The 22,843-nt window shown below is 37.5% G+C and overlaps 2 protein-coding genes across 2 annotated transcripts in view; both read right to left on the bottom strand.

Annotated features, from left to right (window-relative positions):
- NOX5 (NADPH oxidase 5) overlaps window positions 1–21,583 on the bottom strand; it is a 123,309-nt gene extending 101,726 nt beyond the window's left edge. The window contains exon 1 of the mRNA XM_030814654.1: window positions 21,397–21,583. Coding sequence (XP_030670514.1) covers window positions 21,397–21,425 — 29 coding nt within the window. The 5' untranslated portion in view covers window positions 21,426–21,583. The remainder of the gene's footprint in view (window positions 1–21,396) is intronic.
- On the bottom strand, window positions 5,071–21,597 carry SPESP1 (sperm equatorial segment protein 1). Its single transcript, XM_003267151.3, has 2 exons — window positions 21,397–21,597; window positions 5,071–6,279 (listed from the first exon to the last, which is right to left on the bottom strand). Exons 1-2 carry the CDS (start codon window positions 21,458–21,460, stop codon window positions 5,291–5,293), a joined length of 1,053 nt encoding a protein of 350 aa, XP_003267199.2. The 5' UTR covers window positions 21,461–21,597; the 3' UTR covers window positions 5,071–5,290.
- Between the last annotated feature and the right edge of the window lie 1,246 nt (window positions 21,598–22,843).

Raw genomic sequence — 22,843 nt, 5'->3', positions numbered from 1 at the left:
TATTATTCAACACCAAAAAGAAATAAACCATCAAGTCATTAAAAGACATAGAGGAAACTTACCTGTGTATTACTAAATGAAAGAAACCAGTCTGAAAAGGCTACAGACTGCATTGATTCCAACTACAGACTGAGCATCCCTAATCTGAAAATCCAAAATCCAAAATGGGCTGAGTGCTGTGGCTCAGGCCCGTAATCCCAGCACTTTGGGATGCCGAGGCAGGCAGATCGATTGAGATCAGGAGTTTGATACCAGCCTGGCCAACATGGTAAAACCCTGACTCTACTAAAAAAAAATACACATAAAAAATATTTGGCCAGGTATGGGGGCACGCGCCTGTAGTCCCAGCTACTTGGGAAGCTGAGGCAGGAGAATTGCTTGAACCCAGGAGGCGGAGGTTGCAGTGAGCAAGATTGCACCACTGCACTCCAGCCTGGGCAACAGAGTGAGACTCTGTCTCAAAACAAAAAACCAAAAGCAAAAAAAAAAAACAAAACAAAAATCCAAAATGTTCCAAAATCTGAAAGCTTTTGAATGCTGACAGGACATCTCAAGTGAAAAATTCCACACCTGACACATTACTTTTTCACTGTATTAATAGTATGTCATGTTTTTACTGTCAAGTACTTATGTGTGCATAAGTGTAAGAAAATAATCGCTTATCAGTAGCAAATAAATTCAGAGTCAGAAATGATAGTGTTGCTAAATAACCACAGACTGTCCACATGGGTGGCTGAGATATTGACACCTTTGCTTTCTAATGGGTCATGTACACAAACCTTATTTCATGCTCAAAATTATTAAAAATAGTGTAGAAAATTACCTTCAGGCTATGTGCATAAAGTATATATGAAACATAAATGAATTTCATGTTTAGACTTGGATCCTATCCCCAAGATATCTCATTATGTATATGCAAATACCAAAATCTGAAAAAAAAAAAATCCAAACACTTCTGGTCCTAGGCATTTCAAATAAGTTACTCAATTTATATATACATTCTGGAAAAGGCAAAATTGTGGAAATGAAAAAAAAAAAAAAAAAAAGCAGTGGTTGCCAGCCAGAAGTTAGGGGAGAGGGAGGCATGAATATATGAAACACAGAGGGTTTTAGGGCAGTGAAACTACTCTGTGCGATACTATAACGGTGGACACATGTACATTTGTCCAAATGCATAAAATGTAAAACACCAAGAGCAAATCTTAGTATAAACTGTGGAGTTTAGGTGATGATGATGCGTCAATGTAGGTTCATTAATTATAACAAATGTACCACACCAATACAAGATGTGTCAGGGAGGAGAGAGAGGGATGTGGGAACTCTGTACTTTCTGATCAATTTATCTGTAAAACTAAAATTGTTTGAAAAAAATAAAGGCTACTAATAAAATAGATCATCACTGGAGATTCTATGAACTAATTATTCTGGAAATTATTAAGCAAAGGGATTCAAGCATTTGATGTCTTTCCAATATACACTAGACCACTAGGGAATCAAATAATAGATGAAAGTTTCTCTTTATAGACACATTCCAGATAATAATGGAAGGAATGATGTCTCTACTTTGTATCACCTGATCAATTAATCTATCTAGGCAATGACCATAAAAGTCTGCTAAAAATACAAAAAGAGACCCAACCATATGGAGGAATAAAACACCATCTTGCCAAAAAAAAAAAAAAAAAAAAAAAGAAGAGAAAGAAAAAGAAAAACCTCAGTTTGATGAAGCCTCTCTAGATCCAACTACCAATTTATAGAAAAGATAGAGGATAGGAGAACATGCTAAATGGCACTATGGGGATGCAATTAGCAAAATCCATATTGTGGGAAACTACAGGACAAATGACCAATTTCTTCAGTAAATAAACCTAAAGGGGAAAAAAAGAGGTATAAAGGAATACTTTAGATTAAAAGAGACTTATTAGTCAAATCAACCAATTTTAATGTGTGAACTTTAATCTTGATTCATATAAACTCTAAATTTTAAAAATTATTTCACAATTGGGAATTTGAACATTGACTAGATATTTGATGAAATTAAAAATCATTAAACTTTTTTTTTTTTGAGATAGAGTCTCCCTCTGTTGCCCAGGCTGGAGCACAGTGACACGATCTCAGCTCACTGCAACCTGTCTCCTGGGTCCAAGCAATTCTCCTGCCTCAGCCTCCTGAGTGGCTGGGATGACAGGCATGCACCACCACACCCAGCTATGTTTTATATTTTTAGTAGAGACAGGGTTTCACCATATTGGCCAGGCTGGTCTCGAACTCCTGACCACAAATGATCCTCTTGCCTTGGCCTCCCAAAGTGCTGGCATTACTGGCGTGAGCCACTGCACCCAGCCAGAAATCATTAAATTTTATGTGTGATATTGTGGTTGTGTTTTTTAAAAAAAAAAAAAACTTAGAGTTTCATATTGTTATATTTTTACTGATGAAATGATAAAGTATCTGTGATTTAATTCAACATAAAATAGGAAGAGGGGAAAGGGGTAGGGATATAGATGAAAGAAGATTAGTCTTTAGATAATTGTTGAGACTAGATGATGGGTATGTGGAAGTGAACAATAACAAAGTGGAGTCACTTATGTCAAAGCCCTAATCAAAAATGGGAGCCGGGGAGGTCATAAAGAAAAAATCCTCCTGCTTACATTCTTGAAATACCTATACATCTTGCTTGTACCCTGTAATCAGAGCTTATTCTCAGGCATTTCCTTGGCCTTCAGCATTTCTGATAAGATGATCTGACCAGGACGGGTGCCTACCAAGGGCTATCTCCTGCAGTGAGCTTTGTTTCAAAGCAGTTTGTGGACTCCTGCTTTAGAAACTCCTCTTTGTCCTGATTTTCCTGGTGTGTGTGCTTATGATTTTCATGGCTTGTGTACCCTAAATTGCAACCCTTTTTTATTCCCAATTAAAATCTTTTGTTTTAGAGAGCTTGTCTCTATGAGGTCTTTTTTTAAGGTTGACATGTACATGGATTCATTACATTATTCTTTACTTTTGCAAATTTTTGAAATTTTCCAAAGTAAAATTATTTTGTAAATAACAGTAAAAGAGTATTTTTATTAAAGCCTATATATAATCCTTTTTACAATACAGCTAATTGTGGGAATTATTTTTGGTCCCTGCTATTAGCACAGTCCCCATATCCATTCAATCACCAAATCTTGTTGATTCTCCCTCTTTTTTTTTTCCCCTAAGACAGAGTCTTGCTCTGTTGCCCAGGCTGGAGTTCAGTGGCACAATCTTGGTTCACTGCAATTCGGCTCACTGCAATCTCAGCTCACTGCACCTCCACCTCGCGGGTTCAAACAATTCTCCTGCCTCAGCCTCCCAAGTAGCTGGGATTACAGGCGCCCACCATCACACCCAGCTAATTTTTGTATTTTTAGTAGAGACGGGGTTTTACCACATTGGCCAGGCTGGTCTTGAACTCCTGATCTCAGGTGATCTGCCCACCTTGGCCTCCCAAAGTGCTGGGATTACAGGCGTGAGCCACTGTGCCCGGCCTGATTCTCCCTCTTTATTGCCAATTCTTTCCATCTACTCCAAGCAACATTTGGCCTGTGCATAGTGCACTTCTACTTTTGCCCACTTCCAAAACTGCAGCGAGTGGGTTTGGTGGTTGTTGTTAACAGAAATTTGATCATACTAGTCCTTTTTGCTTAAAATCCACTAATGGCTTCTCATTGATCACAGGGTAAAGGCTAAAACACTCAATAACGCGCTGAAGGCGCCACAGGATCTATTCTGACCTGGTGTATATGTCACCAGATCCATCTTGTGATGCTCTTTCTTGCCTTTCTATACTCCAGGTACTTCCTGAACTTCTCATACTTATTTTTAACTCACAGCATTCATACCTGCTGTTCCCTCTGCCTGGAATGTTCACTTTCTCCTTACACACACCCTAATCTTTCAGACTACACCTTAATTGCCACCTTCTCGGGGTAGCTTTCCCATTATTCTTGGTCAAAGTGAGGTCAAATACCTCACACCTTCATAACAACTTGTCACAACTGAAATTTAAAAATTTTTGAAATTATTTGTTTAGTGTCTATCTTTCTCGCTATAATATAATCTCAAAGGGAAAAGAAAGTAGGTCTTATTTTTGTATCCCCAAAGCCTAGTATCTATTGTGTCCTGCACATAGTAAAAGGTCAATAAATCTTTATCAAACTATTAATGAATGCCTTGATGAACAAATAAATAAATGTATTTGAATATAATACTGGTCAAATCATAAACAGAATTACCTGAGCCATTATTAAAATATTACACAGTTAACCTTAATGGTGTCAGTCATACTCTCTGACAAAAGATTCAAAAATCTTCAATGTGTATGTACACAAAGAAAGGAAATGAGAATGACTTCATTACATATCCAGGTTACAGTCCCTCATTGATACTCCAAAAGTACTTAATGACAAAAGAATAGAGATGTATCTTAATATAGTATCTACATTTTAAAGGAGGCACGCCTATATCCAAATAACACTGCAGATACAAGCTCCAAGTTATGCTATTAAGGCAGAAAACTCGCTGGGCACACTGGCTCAAACCTGTAATCCCAGTACTTTGGGAGCCCAAGGAGGGTGGATTGCCTGAGGTCAGGAGTTTGAGACCAGCCTGGCCAACATGGTGAAACCCCGTCTCTACTAAAAATATAAAAATTAGCCGAGCGTGGTCATGGGTGCCTGTAATCCCAGCTACTCAGGAGGCTGAGGCAGGAGAATCACTTGAACCTGGGAGGCAGAGGTTGCAGTGAGCCAAGATTGCACCACTGCACTCGACCCTGCGTGACAGAGTGAGACTCTGTCTCAAAAAAAAAAAAGAAAAAAAGACAGAAAACTCAGATTATCTGAAAGACTAATAAAGACCATATGCCCCCAAAATTTACACTTTATGTATATACAATTATTTTATTTAAAACTAGCTATAGAGAGCACACAGTCTCTTAACTCATAAAATGAATGAATTTAACTAATCTATTCAAGTAAAATCAAAGCTTAAACATTGTAAAGATCTTCACAACATTTAAAATTAATGAGAAAAAACTACAAACTCCTGAACCAAAATTTTATTTTAAATTAGGTTTTTAGTGCATATAAAAATTGTTCATAACACGACACATAAAGATGTTGGCACATTTGAACTACAATAGAAAATATTTTTACACAACTTTTGAAATTACGAATATGCTTATTTCTCCTGTGAAAAAATGCAGTTTGCTTAAATCAACTTTGTCATGGAATATCAAGTAGGTTTAAAATTTTTATATTATTGTTTAATAAACTTTTAATAAGGCTGTGACTCTCCTTGATCTACACATATTTTTTAATGTATTGAATACTGTAGCAGCTTTTTCTCTCATCTCTGGTGGAACACATTTAATATCTAAATATTCATAGAGTTTAGATCTAGAATTACACAGCATGTTAATAACAGTTTCAATGTCATCAATTTTATTACTTGTTGGTCCTAGTGGCAATAACTGGGACTTATACATTGTTTTTAATTTATGTTCTGCTGCTGCTGCTAGAGCAAGGCTTCGTTTTAGGTGATCTTTAGAGGCTTCAATATCTTCTCTATATGCTGGGTTGCTGGTGTCACTAAGAAGTGCCTGTTGCACTTGTGAATTAATAGCTAAAATTTTTTTCAAAATGTCATCATTATTCCAACTCTCTGGGTGCTTTCCAGATGTTAGTTCTTCGGGTTTTTCTATCGCAGTTTCACCTGAGAGCTGAGGAACATCTTCTGATTCTGTAGAGATCTCAATGCCAGTGCTCTTATCTAAAGTGGTGACAGGTGACTTGTATGAGGTAACATATGGACTTGTAGATGATTCAGTAACAACTGGCAACATTCTTGGTGCCTCAGTTTGTCTTGCAGCTGGCTCTGGCTCTGGCTCTTCATTTTCAATATAAGGTTCCTCTGCATGCAAAACAATGGAAACATTGTTTGGTTTGATCGACCAGAATGGGGTACTTTCCGTGTGTTTTTTCTTTCCTATTTCCGGTGTGAAGCCTCCTGTAGGGAAAGTTGTAGTTTCTTCATTGATAGGATTGGTTAAAACATCATTCTCAGTTGAAGCGTCTCCATGTGTAACTAGCTCCTTAAATTTTGATCCCTTTGATGCTATAGAATAAACATGTTTTGGAGAGTTAGATTTTTTCTCACGACCTGGCTCCCTAGGGGGAACACTTCGTACTAGGTTCTCTAAAACTTGTATATAATGATTCAAGTTTTGTTCTTCATCAGGTGTCATAGTTATGCCTTAAGGGAAAAAAATCAAATAAATAATAAGTAACATTTATTATTATATATGACACATTGACAGAATCTACTGACCAAAATTTATTTCATATGCTATCACTTAAAAATTGAAATAAAGAACCAATATGCAAAGCACCTTTGACACAGTCAACTTTTACTTAAATAAACAAAATTATTTCTTCAGGTTCTTATTAAAACAGTTGAGCAAGATTAGTGCAAAAGTTGCATATTAACACCATTCTCTCTATATTTTTGCTTTTATTCTCCCATATAACTTATGATTCAACAGGCAACTTATTAAACCAAAATTCTTGATTATGTCCTCTAACACAGTGGCGTGCTGGAGTAGGCTTATAGTGGTTCACTAGAGCCCATTGTTAAATTTTTATGAATTTTGTGAGCCAGATGTTAAACACAGACATTATTTAAACATTAACTTATCTACATATTTACAATCAAACAAATTATATTAAAAGCAAAGGTAATAAATATCCCAAACTTATAACTTTCTAATTATTTTACTATTTTCTATGCTCGTGAGGTTATTTACATCTAGTGTATCTGTATGATGAAAATGCAATATAATGGTGTGCTACTGTGCATCTCTACCTTCCTGCTCAGTGATGTCAACTTGGTAGCTTGAAATCAACCATGGTTGGAGTATCTATGCCATGTAAATGAGCAAATGCTACAAATCAGAGTTTCCTCCTCTCTCCCAAAAGCCAGTTTTAAATATTTACCAGTATACTACTGCCTTCAACCCAACAAAGATCTAACTATAGTCTGTGACTCATATCCACTCAACTGTTTTAGTAAGTAATGTTTTATTGGAACCTAATGAGTCTTGCCTATTTGTTTATGTATTATCTACAGGTGCTTTTGCCTGCAACACTAGAGTAATTGTAAGAGACCACATGGCTTGCAAAGCTGAAAATACTATATTACCCTTTACAGAAAAAGTTTGTGAATTCCTGGTCTAAATCATCAACATTTCACTCTTAACAACAAAATGGTAGTTCTACTTCATGAACCACTGGCAGCACCTTCCTTCTCCTCACCTGCCCCCGGATCAAAAATATATATATATATTCTTGACTAAAGTCTAGTCAGGAAATATTTCCTGTCTTTTATTTTAAGCATCAAATTGTTTTAGTTGACTTAGAAAAAGTACAGAAAAGACAAAAAAAGCCCAAGGGTATTGTTGGGGCGTCTATCTAATGTGGAGAGTCTTTTTTTGAGGGGTCTCCTAAAATAAAATATTTTGATAAGCAACAAAAAAAAAAGGTAGTTCTATTTATACTCCTATTTTGCAGCATCTGAGCAGTAAAGCCTCTCATTTCCAACGTGGAGAACAGAAAAGATAATAAGATATTAAGATATTCTGGAATTCTGTTCAACTACTCCTGAATCGGAGTAGTTTTATTTTAAGCATCAAATTGTTTTCAGTTGATTTAAAAAAAATAATACAGAAAAGACCAAAAAAAAAAACCCAAGGGTATTGTTGGGGCATCTAATGTGGAGGATCTTTTTTTGGGGGGGTCTCCTAAAATAAAATATTTTGATAAGCCAAAAAAAAGGTAGTTAAATTTACGCTCCTATTTTGCAGCATCTGAGCAGTAAAGCCTCTCATTTCCAATGTAGAGAACAGAAAAGATAGTAAGATGTTAAGATATTCTGGAATTCTGTTCAACTACTCCTGAACCAGGGTATTTTAATTTTAAGTGCTATGGTTTTTTACTACGTGCAATTTTAAGGTTTGCTGTTTTCAAGTATACAAATTGATTTAATTCAGGAAAGTAAATCACTTTTTACCAAACACTAATGCATTACTCCTACCTGAACCATCCCCCTGCAGGCTAAATAAAGTAATAAAGTTTCTGTTCAGGAGGCACTTTTATTTAGCTTTTTGATAAGCACAAAATACTCAAAAACTGCCTTGTATTTACATGTTTCTCCTCTCTTCTTTATTCTGTTACAACTTAGAAAGACCAGATAGACGTTTAATCAAAATTGAAGGCATATTTCTAAATTTTAGAAAATTCTTTTTTTTTTTTGAGTTTTAAGGAGGCCAGCTTTATTTACTAGAAGCATCATTTGTAATAGCATTAACAGTTCTACAAAATCTCTTTCGTACTGCTAGCATATTCCTATTTTATTCACAGAGAGTATAAACCTTTAACAGTGGCCAGAATAGATTGGTTTTGAACAGAACAGCCATCAGAAAAGAGCCCCAAACAAAATGAACCCCCTAAAACTGTGAAATCAGGGGGTGGCTGCTTGAGGTGGAAGTTCTGCATTTATGCCCAATGAGAAAACAGATATAATTTATATTAACCCATTTCACCTCAAAAACAGACGCTGATCAATGAAATTACACTAGATTTCCACAGCTGATTATTAAAAAATTCTTAATGAGAACAGTTTAGTGAGGCAATGTGGTTACTGGAAAGATACCACCCGTCTGGAGGTCTTGATTCTAAAAGTAAATTCTGCATTTTATGTAATGCTTAGAAAAACCTTGTATACTCCTAAGATCCATATGACGACGACAAGTGAAAAAGAAAGCATAGAACATAAAGTAGAGTTTGATGCCATCCTTATAATACTTTTTTAAAATCACTCACATAGTATCATATATTTTGTCTGTGAACTACAGATTTTTTTAATGGACTGTAATGATAACATACTAAACTCATATGGGTAGTTGCCTCCCTCTGAGGAGAGGCAGTGGGACTCAATCTGGTCAGTAGAGGAGACTTTAGACTTTAACTATAATATTTTACTCCCTAAACACACACGCACACACACACACACACACACCCCAATCATTTAATATAGTAAACCATTATAAGTCACATTTTTTTTAAGTTTCAAGTATTTTTTCTCCTTTATTTTTTAATGGCAAACAAAAATTGTATAAAAATCACATTTTAAAAAGGAAAATAACTTATTTATGTAAACTCATACTTATAAAATGCATTGTCCTGAATCAGAGTCTTCATGAAGGAAAATAATTAAGTAAAATGAATATGCCTTGTGCAGTGAAAATAAAATATTTGATCCTGGTCCTAGCTCTACCAATTTATAGCAGCATGTTATTTAACTTATCTGGATATTCACTTAACTATAAAGCTAAGATACTACACTTGCCTTTTTATCTCACTGAACCAAATAAATTAGATATTTTAAAACACTTTCAAAGCTACAGAGCACTAATAAGATATTATTCTTTATAAAGGTAACTGATTACATTTCTCATTTTAAATATAAATTTCCCTTAAAATTATATAGAAAAACATGTTCCCTAAAAAGAACATTAAATTATACTTTGTATCTTATTTAGTGGGAAACAGTAGAAGCTTTTCCGCTAAAGACAGGAACAAGATAAGAATACCTAATATCTTCATTACTGTTAATATTTAACATCATGTTGGAGATACTAGTCAACGCAATTAGACGAGGGAAAATAATTGGAGACATGAGAATTGGAAAGAAAGAGGTAAAACTATGCTTACATACCAATGATAGAATTATAAATACAGACAACACAAAAGAATCCATTGAAAAGCTACTACAATTAGTAAGAGAATTTCATAAATAGCAAGTCATAAAAATCAATATACCAAAATGAATATATAAATACAAACTGCTTAGAAGATATAAGAAATAAGATGTTGTTTACATAACTGAAAAAATGAAACAAAATATTGGCTGTGTGCAGTGATTCACACCTGTAATCCCAGCACTTTGAGAGGCAGAGGCGGGTGGATGGCTTGAGCCCAGGGGTTCGAGACCAGCCTGGGAAACATGGTGAAACCCCAACTCTATAAAAGTACAAGAATTAGCTGGGCATGGTGGCACATACTTGTATTCCCAGCTAGTGAGAAGGCTGAGGTGAAAGGATTGCTTGAGCCTAGGGAGGTTGAGGCTGCATTATTGAGCCATGATCTTTCCACTGTACTCCAGCCTGGGATTACATATATACATAATCATAAAATATTAAAAACATGCCAAAATCAATATGAAGAGTCATAGTAGGCTAAATAATGAATATTCAAAGATATCACCCTAGAACCTGTAAATATTACCTTAAGAAAGAAGGGTCTTTGCAGATGTGGTTAAATTAAGTTTCTTGACATGGGGCAATTATTCTGGATTACCTGGGTGGACTCTGAATCCAATCACAAATGTTCTTATAAGAGATAGACACAGAGAGATTTGACACACACCCAGAAGAGGAAGAGGTAATGTGGAGGAAGAGGCAGAGATTAGACTGATGTGGCCACAAGTCAAGGAACGTAAGCAGCCACCAGAAACTAGAAGACGCAAGGAGCATATTTTTCCCTTGAGCTTCCAGAGGGAGCATAGCCCAGCCTATGCCTTGATTTTGGCTCAGGGAAATGGATTCCAGACTTCTGGCCTCTAGAACTGTGAGAATAAATTTTTGCTGTTTTAAACCATCAAGTTTGTGGTAATTTGTTATAGGAGCTACAGTAAACTAACACAGGAATATAATAAAATCTTTTGAAAGACATAAATATCAACAAATAGAAAGCTATACCATGTTCTCAGATGAAAAGATTCAGCATCATAAAGATGCTTAGATGTCATATCCTCTCTTTTAATTTACATATTTAATATGTTTCTAAAAATGTCATTAATTTTTTTCTGGAGTTAGAAAAATTTATTATAAAGTTTATTTGGAAGAACAAATAAGAACAGCCAGGAAAACAAAGCCTAGCCCTATCAGATATTAAAATCAAATATTTAAATATATTATAAAGCCTCTATTATGAAAAATAGTATAGCATTGGCCATGAACAGATGAAGGGAGCAGAACAGAAAATACAGAAATAGACCCAATTGCATATGGAAAAATAGCTCAAAAGGAAGAAAGGTTTCAATTTATAAACTATTTCAGCTAATGATTAAAGAAGCCATTTATAATTAAAATATGATAATTTTGCAATAATTTTCTATGGCTATGTATATCTAAAAAGGTACAAAATCTGACGTTATGTGTTTCTTGATGGAAGAACACAACACCACCTATGAAGTAGTCTTGCAAAAAAAAAAAGCCAAATCTGAATCCAGTAGGTCTCCCTAGATATAACTAACAATATACAGAAAATATATAGGACAATAAGGGAGATAATAAACTACACCATGGGGGTGTAATCAGCAAAACCTAGACTGTGAGAAACTAAAGGATGTATGACCCAGTTTCTTCAACAATTAAATTGCAAGGGAAAAAACAGAGATGGAGGAAGAACTATAGATTAAGAGATAATTAACAGGTATATCAATAAGTTACATGTATAAATCTTACTTGAATTCTGACTCTATCAAACTGGAAAAAGAGAAAGACAATCAGAAACACTAACCAGATATTTGATAATATTAAGGAATTATTTTTATAAGTAAAAAATTACATTGTTTTGTGTTTTGTAAAGTCCTTATATTTTAGTGCTTCATGCTGAAGTATTTGCTGATAAAGTTATAGGATGTCTAGAATTTGCTTCTACATAATCCAAGCCCAAGAAATTGGGGAGAGTGTCCAGGGAAGTGAGAGGAAAAGGAATGTGGAGCTATCAATAAAATAGAGCTATCAATAAAATAGGATTAATCATGAATTAATAATAACTAAAGCTAGAAATCACCACTAAAGAACTTACCCATGTAACCAAAAACCACCCGTTCCCCAAAAACTACTGAAATGCTAATAATAATAATAATAACTGAAGCTATTATAAATATGTGGAGATTACGTAATTCTTTGTACTTGTGTACATATTTAAATTTTTCCATAATAAAATTTTTAAAATCTGAAAAAGATTTTAATTCTGAGCAACTATAATAAGCAAATCTAAAATGTAAAACCAACAAAGGTTTCGACGCTTTTAAAAAGACATTGCCATTAGATTATAGGCTGCTGAACACTTGCTTTTCAACCATTTAGCTTGCCTCTTCTCAAGGTAGTAAATAAGATACCCGGGTGGATATTAGGTGAGTTAGAGTGCCAAAGGACAGGAAAAGGAGATACTACTAGCTGATTCCTTAACAAAGTGAAATATTTATTATCCCCTTCTATTGTTACTCAGGCAACACCCAAAAGCCTGTTCTTGGCTGCCTAGCAACAGAGTGCCCTACCTCCTACCTCGATTTTCCTCTGTTCTTCATGTACCCTTGGCTCCATATTTTTCTGTTGTTAAATCCATCCTCTCTCCACACACCTTCTACCTCCTGCTTTTGTCCCCTAAAACATCTCCCTATTTCATGTTGACCTTCTCAGTTCTACTAATCAGGTCTGCTCTTGCAAATCAATTTGATCTTTATAAAAAATGTTTGTAGTCAAGGTAGTAAAAGATAGTGGAGCCTCAACTGTCCCTACAGATGGCCGTGGCCACTGTGAAAACCTGTTTTTCTCCATTCTTCAGGAGGTGCTAGAAAGCTGTACAAAATTCAAATTCTTACAAGGAACAGACAATCCTGCTAGAAGTTGTGTTATTATACTTGGATATTCATAGTCTACACTGGTATACTTTATAATATCCCATCTATTTTTACCAGTAAGTGATTAAAGCAAACATGGCAATGTCCTAGAACATGGCTCTGGCCCAGGTAAGAATCTCCAGCTTGGGAAACCATGATGCTGCTCTCCATTTCCTCTTATAAGCAGGATGGCTAACTGCTAAGCAGGCTTGAGATTTTGCTGGAATCTCAGATATGGGGACTGAAGGTGAGCCTGAGGTTGCCTGCACTTCTTGAAATAGTACAGGAAGAACTGTCACACAACAGAAATGATGGGAAAGTAAACAAAACGGTACTAAATAACTGTAGGAACAAAAGTGTTAGGAAATCCAAAGGGGAAATGGAAGATAATGATTAAAAAGATCCTAACAGCTTCCACTGACTGAATGATCACTATGTGCCAGGCACGATACCCAGGGCTTTGACTGTGAGAAGTACTTTGTCAAAGAAGAAAAGGAAGAGACTTAGAAAGGATAAGCAATTTGCTTAAGATTATATTCAACTTATAAGTAAGGATGAGATTTGAACATAGGCTGCCTTACTTCAAAGCAGGTGCTTGTAACAACTACACAATGTTGTCATAAAGAAATGGCACAAGGATGCTGGCAAAGCTGTATTAGTGTTGTGATAAAATTATTCTGCAGGGATACTACTCTGTTTTAAAATACACGTGAACATTAAATAAAATCAAATAAATAAATACAGTATCCAAAACTGTGCTGTCAACTGGACCGAAATATTTTAAACTACATGTAAATATTAAAATTAAATTAACTTAAATATGACCAAATTTTGTTCTATCATCAAATGAACCAAAATGCATCCCTTTCACATATTAAGATGTATCTAGTAATATTGAAAATAATCCAAATACAGTATTTTCTTACTACAAAGTACGAGTAACTGACAATCAATGACTTACAAAAAAATTAATCCTGTTCACACAGAAATAAAAGGCAAGTTAATTACTTTTGAGTTTATTATGAGGAAAATAATAAAATCATGATTTAAAATGAGCAATGAAATATAAAACTTCAGGCTGGGCTTGGTGGCCCATGACTGTAATCTCAGCACTTTGGGAGATGGGAGCGGGTGGGTCACCTAAGGTCAGGAGTTCGAGACCAGTCTGGCCAACATGGTGAAACCCCGTCTCTACTAAAAATACAAAAATTAACTGGGCATGGTGACACGCGCCTGTAGTCCCAGCTACTCTCGAGGCTGAGGCAGGAGAATTGCCTGAACCCAGGAGGCGGAGGTTGCAGTAAGCCAAGGTTGCCCCATTGCACTCCAGCCTAGGGGACAAGAGTGAAACTCCATTTCAAAAAAATAAAATAAAATAATAGATAAATAAAATTTAAAACTTCATTCAATAAATAATACATGTGAAATATATTTCCTTTTCATAGAATGACCAATTAAAGAAGGAAGAGAATAACGTAAAAGCCAATTTGCAAGAAAACTTGCTAAAACTCATTGTTCATAAAAGATATGCAAATTAAAAACAATTTTTGTTTTGCCAGTCAAGTAGGCAAATATTTTTAAATGATAAAACCTAGGATTGGCATGTGTATGTGTTACTTCCTTAGTAAAATAAGTTCCATCCTACCCAGAGAGAGGAACAATAAAACCCATTTCCCATATACCCTATCCCCCAGGCCCTGGAGAACACACACCACGGCCTGTTGGTGGGTGGGGGGTGAGGGGAGGGAACTTAAGAGGATGGGCCAATAGATGCAGCAAACCACCATGGCACACATATACCTATGTAACAAACTGCACGTTCTACACATGGATCCTGTTTTTTTTTTTTTTTAGAGTAAAGAAAAAAAAATAAGTTCCATCTTTACTCCCCTTTTGATCCCTAGATCCTTCTTTAGTCTCTCTCTAGCATACTGATCTTTTCTTTATAGAATTTATAGAGTTCTAACTGTATTTGTTTGTTTAATGTTTGTTAACTGTTACACTTAGTAAGCTCTTTGAGAGCTGGGACACATCTAATTTGTTCGTTATATACTGTTTTACCCACTGCCTAGAACCATACTAGACAGTCAAAAAGTATGAATAACTGCATGAATGAACAGAATGCTGGAAGGTATGTAAATTAATTGCACCTCTAGTAATTTATCTTAAAATAATCACAGGTAAAACATTTCTACAGAAGAATACAGAGGAAGAAAACTAGACTTCATGTTATGTTTAAAAATAAATCTGCTAGTCTAAAAATTATTGTGTGGGGAGCAGTTTCTGGCTAATTGTCCAGTAATTATTAGAGAGAAAATTTTAAACGAGTAATAAGAATGTTCTTTTATTTTAGGCAAAGTAAGCAGTTTTTTTTATAATAAAAGACACAGCTTACTATGTCGTTCTAAATTTCTAAGTGTGAAGTTTATATAAAATAACATCATAAACATCATGGTGAAATAGCTCCATTTCTCAGAGAGCCCCCATACTTCTTGTAACTGCCCCTTACTAAATAGCCTAATATAAGTTTAGATCACATAAATTTATGTCCTACTAATTACCTTTCATTGAATTTTATCAATCTCTAAAGTAACGCTGCATTGACATAATTTTAATGTAAGTAAATCACAACCTTAATATTAAAATACCTCCATAATTTACCTTTTATTTATCTTAAAGTATGCAATTCAATGGTTTTCAGTATGTCCACAGAGTGGTGCAATCACCACCACAATCTAAGTTTAAAACAGTTTTGTCATCCCACAGTAAAACCCATTTCTCATATCCCCTATCCCCCAGCCCCTGGACAACCACTAATCTACTTTCTGTACCTACGCATTTGCCTATGCTAGACATTTCATATAAATGGACTCACACGATATGTGTCCTTTTGTGAGTGGCCTCTTATACTTAGCGTAATGTCTTCAAGATCATCCATGTTGTAGCATGTGTCAGTATTTCATTCATTTTTATGGCCAAATAATATTTCATTGTGTAGATACACATACATTTCTACTTTGCCCTTGGCCAGTAACCTTGATATGGCAACTGCTGATTGCACCCAAAATTTAACCAAGAATTATGGATGCTCATTTTGTTAAAGATTTGAATATAACTAGGATTTTTATTACAACGATAGTGAAAACAGAGTGGCTTTATCCATAAAGAACTCATGTATATAAAACTTAAACATATACCCAAGCATCCATCACTTATAGATGGTCCACACATTCTGGCTGAATGTCCATAACTTTGGAGAACAAATTGCTTATATGTTCTATACATGCCATGAAGTGGACTCATAAAGAATAAACTTCCCTTATTCTCCAGCAGTTAAGTACTAAAGTAAGAATAACTGAAAGCTGTCATAATGCAAGAACTACCAGTTAAAACATCCAACACCTTCAAATTAAAGTGAACTTTTATGACGGTTAAAATTTTAAAACGAACTGAGCTGGAGTACTGTATTTCCAACTCAAAGTAGTAATAATTGTGCTTAATTATTGAGGTGTACTCGAGGAATGGTCATAAAAGGAAATATTAAATCTTCTTATTCATCTAGCAATTTTCCTATAATTTATTATTATGCAAATCTTAATTTTTGCTGACAGGTAAATAAACAAGTAATTATGTTCATATTAATCAAGTGTTCCAGTTAAAGAAATGTAACTTTATGGCTTTACACTTCCTGCTATTCATGTTCTTGGGTAGTGTCTTCTGACATTGGATATGGGCTTGCCCCATGTGACTTGTCTTGGCCTATAGGACATTAGCAAGTCTGATACAGTGTAGGCTTACTAAGAGCATCCATGTTGGGGCTTATAAATCTCCTTCTTGGAAGCAAGCTGCCATGGTGTAAAGAAACTTGGGCTAGAGTACTGAAAAGATGAGAAGTCATGTAAAGACCCTGGAGGATGAGAGGCCATCTGGGATGTTCCTATCCATTTGAACTTCCAGCTGAATGCAGCTGCATGAGTGACCTCAGCTATACCATATGAAGCAGAGCTGCCCAGCTGAGTCTAGTGAACCCATAGAATTATGAAAAATGATAAGTTTGGGGAGCAGTCTTTTATGCCACAATGGACAACCACAATAGCCTCATTAAATTATGTTACAATTCTAGTGTGGATAAAGAGTTAAAAATCAAGATGCATCCTATGAGTAAAGTTATAATTGGAACCAAAATAAACTCATTACTTCAAATCTCTCTCTTTTAGTTCTGTTCACTAAAATGACAAAAATAACAATATTTCCCCACTGCAGTAGTCTAGTATGTATCGCAGGCACTTTGGTCTCTCATACCATGTTCTCCATCCCCTTGGAAAGACAGTTAATTCCATTCAGAGTGAGAAAGACACAGAGTGGGAAAGACACAAAGTGGGCTTCGAACAATCGGTTAACATCAGAAAACAAGAAGTCTTTAAAAATATATGGGATCATATCAAAAGAACAAGAGAAGATAGCTTACAATGGCTCCAAATGGTCAAGGTATGAATATTTGAGGCTCAGAAAAAACTATACTTAGGTTAAATAAATTGTGTGTTTTTAAAATGATTCAAATATATAGTGATACTAAAAAAAAAAGAAAATATTTTCTTTTCAAATAACTAGTATTTTATTTGGAGATAAAAAATGTTGCTTAAGTTTAATTTCACATATATTATCAAGAGATTAAAGTATATCCATTTAAGGGATAATACGATCAAAAGAACAGAAAGACAGGACTTTTTTCCACATAAAACATCAATGGACAGGCTAATGAAACTTCCTGCTACTCCCCCACAGACTACTCTCTTGACACTTGCCTATTAGATGACATGCTCCTCATTATCTCAAACATTAACAAAGTGTGTCATGACAGTTTATTCACAGGTTTGAGAGACCTTTTAAATGCTGTAGCCTTGGGCACTAACTAAGTGAACCTGCAGCACCAGAACTCAGTGAACTTTAGAATGTATTTGAAATAAAAGAAATATTCTTTTCCTTTTAATTTATTTGGTGATAGATTCAAACAATTGTTGCGGGTTGCTGCCTTATTGTTTCCCTTACCTGGTGTGGTTCATTAGGACAAAATCCTTCCTAAAGACAATGACAGAAGCCAAAGACTGATACATTGAGCCTTCTTATAACACCAATCTAGAAATAAGAGCTTTTGTAATCCTAGACTAACCCTATTTTTCCTAGTCTATACCAAGAGATGATCTAGAGGAAATAATTTATTTGGGAGACACCCCAAAATTAATATTTTAATTTTATTTATACTTAAAATATTATGCAAAGTTTGAATCATTTAAAAATTAACATATATTAATATTAAATTAATATTAACACACTTTAATTTTAATTAGTTTGCACTCCCAGCCCATGAATATTTGATGACTTAAAATTTTAAAAGGCCAATTATATAATTTTAATAGTAGTTGATATTATTTAAATATGTAACTATTATGTTAATATTACTTTAGAAGTTACTGTGCTTTTTTTTTTTTTGAGACAAGGTCACGCTCTGTCAGCCAGGCTGGAATGCAGTGGCGCCATCTCAGCTCACTGCAACCTCTACCTCCTGGGCTTAGGTGATCCTCCTACCTCAGCCTCCCGAATAGCTGGGACTACAGGCCCACCCCACCACATCTGGCTAATTTTTGTATTTTTTGTAAAGACAGGGTTTCGCCATGTTGCCCAGGCTGGTCTTGAATTTCTGGGCTCAGGTGATCTGCCTGCCTCAGCCTCCCAAAGTGCTGGGATTACAGGTGTAAGACACCACGCCCGGCCTGTGCATTTTTTTTTTAAAGCAAAAAGAATTCTCATTAAGAAGTAAAGTAAGTTGCACAGTGTAAATACATTAAAGAGGGAATATGTTAAATACCTTCCCACTTAAAAATTTTAAAATGGGAAAGTATTTAAAACTATGGAAAAATCAGGTAGAGGAAACTGAACGTATAAAAATTTTATATAGTAAAACGTTGTTTCTCCAGCACCATCAGGATGTGTGTGTGTGTGTATGTAAAGGAGTGCCGACTTCTGTATACCCAAGCTGCATTTACGTCTAACTGAATTTAGATTAAACAAATACTAGTTAAGCTTGGATTGGGCCTGTTAGAAAGGTATAGGCAGATACAAGAAGTACTGAGGTTTTCAGTAAATGCAGTTACTTAATACACCCGTGATGTTTGTGTAATATAACCTCAAAACTGTCTAGTAGTCTAGAAAAAATGTGTCAAAGCTGCACTTTTCATTATAAAAACCTATGTACCTTATCTTTTGCATCTCACCAACAATTGTTTGAATAGTGGCCATATAAAAGAATGCATAGCTGATTTACATCACGCTCAATGATATACTCATTTTGGTATACTTATTTTAAAAACAAAATTAAAATTAGAGAAAAAGTAGAGAGACAGATACAGAGAAAGCAGCCATGTACCACTGCCTGCTCTATATATTCCTTAATCCACTTCTGTAGAAGAAAGGTAATTACATATTCCAAGACATCTTCTATGATTACAACCTGTATATAGTTTCCTTCTGTCTTATAACATCTATATATTCAACACAAAATCACTCCTTTTTTCTGGGAAGTGTCTTTTCATTTCCTACAACCTTTTCTTTCTTCCCAAGAAAGATTAGGCAATAGGGTGCTAAGAAAGACAACAGCCTGGCTGGGCACAGTGGCTCAAGCCTGTAATCCCAGCATTTTGCGAGGCCGAGGCGGATGGATCATTTGAGGTCAGGAGCTCGAGACCAGCCTGGCCAACATGGTGAAACCCCGTCTCTACTAGAAATACAAAAATTAGCCAGGCGGTAGTGGCGTGCGCCTGCAATCCCAGCTACTCAAGAGGCTGAGGTGGGAGAATCCCTTGAGCCTGGGAGGCGGAAGTTGCGGTGAGCAGAGATCCGGCCACTGCACTCTAGTCTGGGCTAGAGAGTGAGACCCTGTCTCAGGAAAAAAAAAGGGGGGGGGAGGGAAGGGGAAGGGGAAGGGGAGGGGAGGGGAAAACTATGGTGCTAGGCAAGAGACTGCACTAAGTGGGTGTCCAGGGACTCCTACCCAGCAGTCCCAGAGTGTACTGTGTGACAGTGTTAAAGTCACTTCAATTAAAGTCTCCATATATGTTAGTCACTTGTGACTTACTGATCTACAACTACCAAAATGCAATAACTGGTGTTAGTAATAATGATCATCAGACATCAAGAAAAGATAGTAGCATCTTCATTATGTTCTGGTCCTTTATGTCAAGGAAGAAAAATTTTACAAAACTTTTTATTAAAAACAGCTACAAATCATAAGTGCTAGTATTTAAAGAGCTAACTTTAGTTACCTAGAACTTCATCTAGAACTTTTCCCATTACTATTCATAATTTAGATTGTGTTGTATTTTCAGTTTTTAAATCTGATTTTTAAATAGGATCGTTTAGCAATTCTGAAATATACATTTGCATAATCAGCATGCACGATAGTGCTTTTTTCACACCTGTTAAATTGTATTTATTGATTTAAGTGAAACCAAACTCCAACATTACTAAATGCCACAATGAACTACAGTTGGACTAAATGGGGAAGCCTCACCTACCTGACTTAAATACTAAGTGCCTCAAGGTGCCCACATGATATTGTTAATATAGTAAAGTCTTTGCACCCCTGAATTTGACCTTATTGGTTTTCAGCTTTCGGGGAGGGACAAAAATTGCTCCTTGGCAAGTCTTAAGTTATAATCCTGCTTAACTAAGGCTTTGAATGCCGTGTGCGCAAGCATGCTCTCTGGGAGCGCATCCTCAGGTGAGTGTCCCACACCGCGACCCACAATCCACACGCTCTCCAAATTTTACCGTACGGGTCAACCTTCTCCTGTACAGGGCCAGACAGTAAATACTTCAGTCTTTGCAGGCCAAACTGTGTGGCAACCACTTAACCCCGTTGTTCTAACGCGGGAAAGCAGCCATGGGCAATACATAAAGCAATGAGCGTGGATGTGTTCCAATAAAACTTTATTCACGAACAATGAAATGTGAGCGTCATGCTTTTCCACACGTCATGAAAGAGTTCATTTCATATTTACGTTTGAAAATGTAAAAATAGAACATCACACACTGGGGCCTGTCGTGGGGTGGGGGGAGGGGGGAGGGAGAGCATTAGGAGATATACCTAATGTAAATATTGGGTGCAGCACACCAATATGGCACATGGATACATATGTAACAAACCTGCACGCTGTGCACATGTACCCTAGAACTTAAAGTATAATAATTAAAAAAAAAAAAGAAAATGTAAAAATCATTCCTAGCTGGCCAGCAGCTGTCACCCGACCCCTGCACGGTCACGCGCTCAATGGCTGGGGAAGGATGGGATGGGCAGAGGCAGGCCTCCGGTGAGGTGAGGGGGTTCCACCCGCGCTCACGGCCCGCAGGCGCTTCCCGTCTCATCTGGGCCGCGCCGCCTGAGTTGCTGCGTTCCCTGGCCAGGAGAGGAGAGGGACACCCCTCGGCGTCGAGGCCAGGACCCTGAACAGTGGGGGAGGGAGGCATGTAGGACCAGGGAGAAGGAAGGGCCAGGCTTCAAGGTCGCGGAGCTCGGGAGGTTCCCCCAGGGTGTCCCCGGTCCGCTGCCTCCTCAGGCCAGTCACTCACTTGGATAAGCCGGAACGGACGAAGGCCATAGCAACACCGCAACTAGAAGGACTAAGGGCTTCATAGGTGTCGTCCGTAGCACTCTGCCATGCGACCGGAACGTCCTGGGGCCACCAGGCTGGGAACCTTAGGGCCGAAAGGGAAGGTGTCAGCGGAGGACCGTCCTGCCTTAGGCCCTGGGACACGCCGCAACGGTTGTCCCCGGCGCACAATTGCAGCGGCGTGGGGGAGGGGAGAGCGAGCTGCTAAGGCCCGCCCCCTCCTGGGACCACGTGCAGGGGGCGGGGGATCGTGCGCGCCCCGCCCCGCCCCTTCCTAGTGCGCATGCTCGTTCCGCCTTCTCAGGTCCGCGCCAGGCGCGGGCTGGGAGCGCCTCGACGCCCGGTTACTGCGTGCGCCGTGCTGCCTCGGGGCAGGCGGGGCTCGGCCCATCCTGCGAGGTAGGGATGCCGCCGTGGTTTAAACGCGGTCCCTGTGAGGAAGGGGCTGTAATGGGAGAGGCAGATAACCTGGCAATTACCACAGTGTGAAAGGGGGCTGTAGTGGGGGAAGCCCTAGGTACTGTGGTGCACAGTGGAAACCCACCCCCGGAAGCGGGTGGGGAGCTTGGCTAAGTGGAGCACAGCTTGGAGCGCCCCCAGAACTGAGCATAGTTCCGGCGAGTTGCATTGCGGGGGCTGGGAGGACAGTTGTTGGAGGAGAGGGAGGAGAGGTAGGCAAGGGCATTAAAAACACTGTAAGGGGCTTAGGTGTTTTTGTTTTTCAAAAGATCACCTTACATTTCTTTGGCCTTCTTAAAAAGATAGGGGTAGGGATGAGGGAGAGAGTACGACTATGAAAGGATAGCGTGAGGTTGTTTTGGGGACTGATAGATGGCGGTGGCCACAAGAATCTATACATGTGTTAAAATTCACAGAAGGCCGGGCGCGGTGGCTCACGCCTGTAATCCCAGCACTTTGGGAGGCCGAAGTGGGCGGACCACCTGAGATCAGGAGTTCGAGACCAGCCTGACCAACACAGTGAAACTTCGTAGCTACTAAAAATACAAAATTAGCCAGGCGTGGGTGGTGGCACACGGCTGTAGTCCGAGCTACTTGGGGAGACTGAGGCAGGAGAATCGCTTGAACCCGGGAAGCAGAGGTTGCAGTGAGCCGAGATCGTGCCACTGCACTCCAGCCTGGGCGACAGAGCAAGACTCCACCTCAAAAATAAATAAATAAATAAAAATAAAAATTCACAGAACTGCACATCCCAAATAATCTGTTTTTCTGTATGGTTATTTTTAAAAATTCACATACACTCATCTTTGCCTCAGGAAGCAAGGGGCTTGGATTTTAGTCTGAGGCATCAGTACTAGAGTACTGCCAGGTTTTGAGCTGGGAACGGTTGTGATTAGATTTGTATTCCAGAAAGCTCACTCTTCATGTAGCGTGAAGAATGGACTGGA

Source organism: Nomascus leucogenys, chromosome 6 (assembly GCF_006542625.1).
Source record: "Nomascus leucogenys isolate Asia chromosome 6, Asia_NLE_v1, whole genome shotgun sequence".
Classification (NCBI taxonomy): domain Eukaryota; kingdom Metazoa; phylum Chordata; class Mammalia; order Primates; family Hylobatidae; genus Nomascus; species Nomascus leucogenys.
Note: the sequence above shows the minus strand (reverse complement) of the source record. Positions and strands in the feature narration are given on the sequence as shown.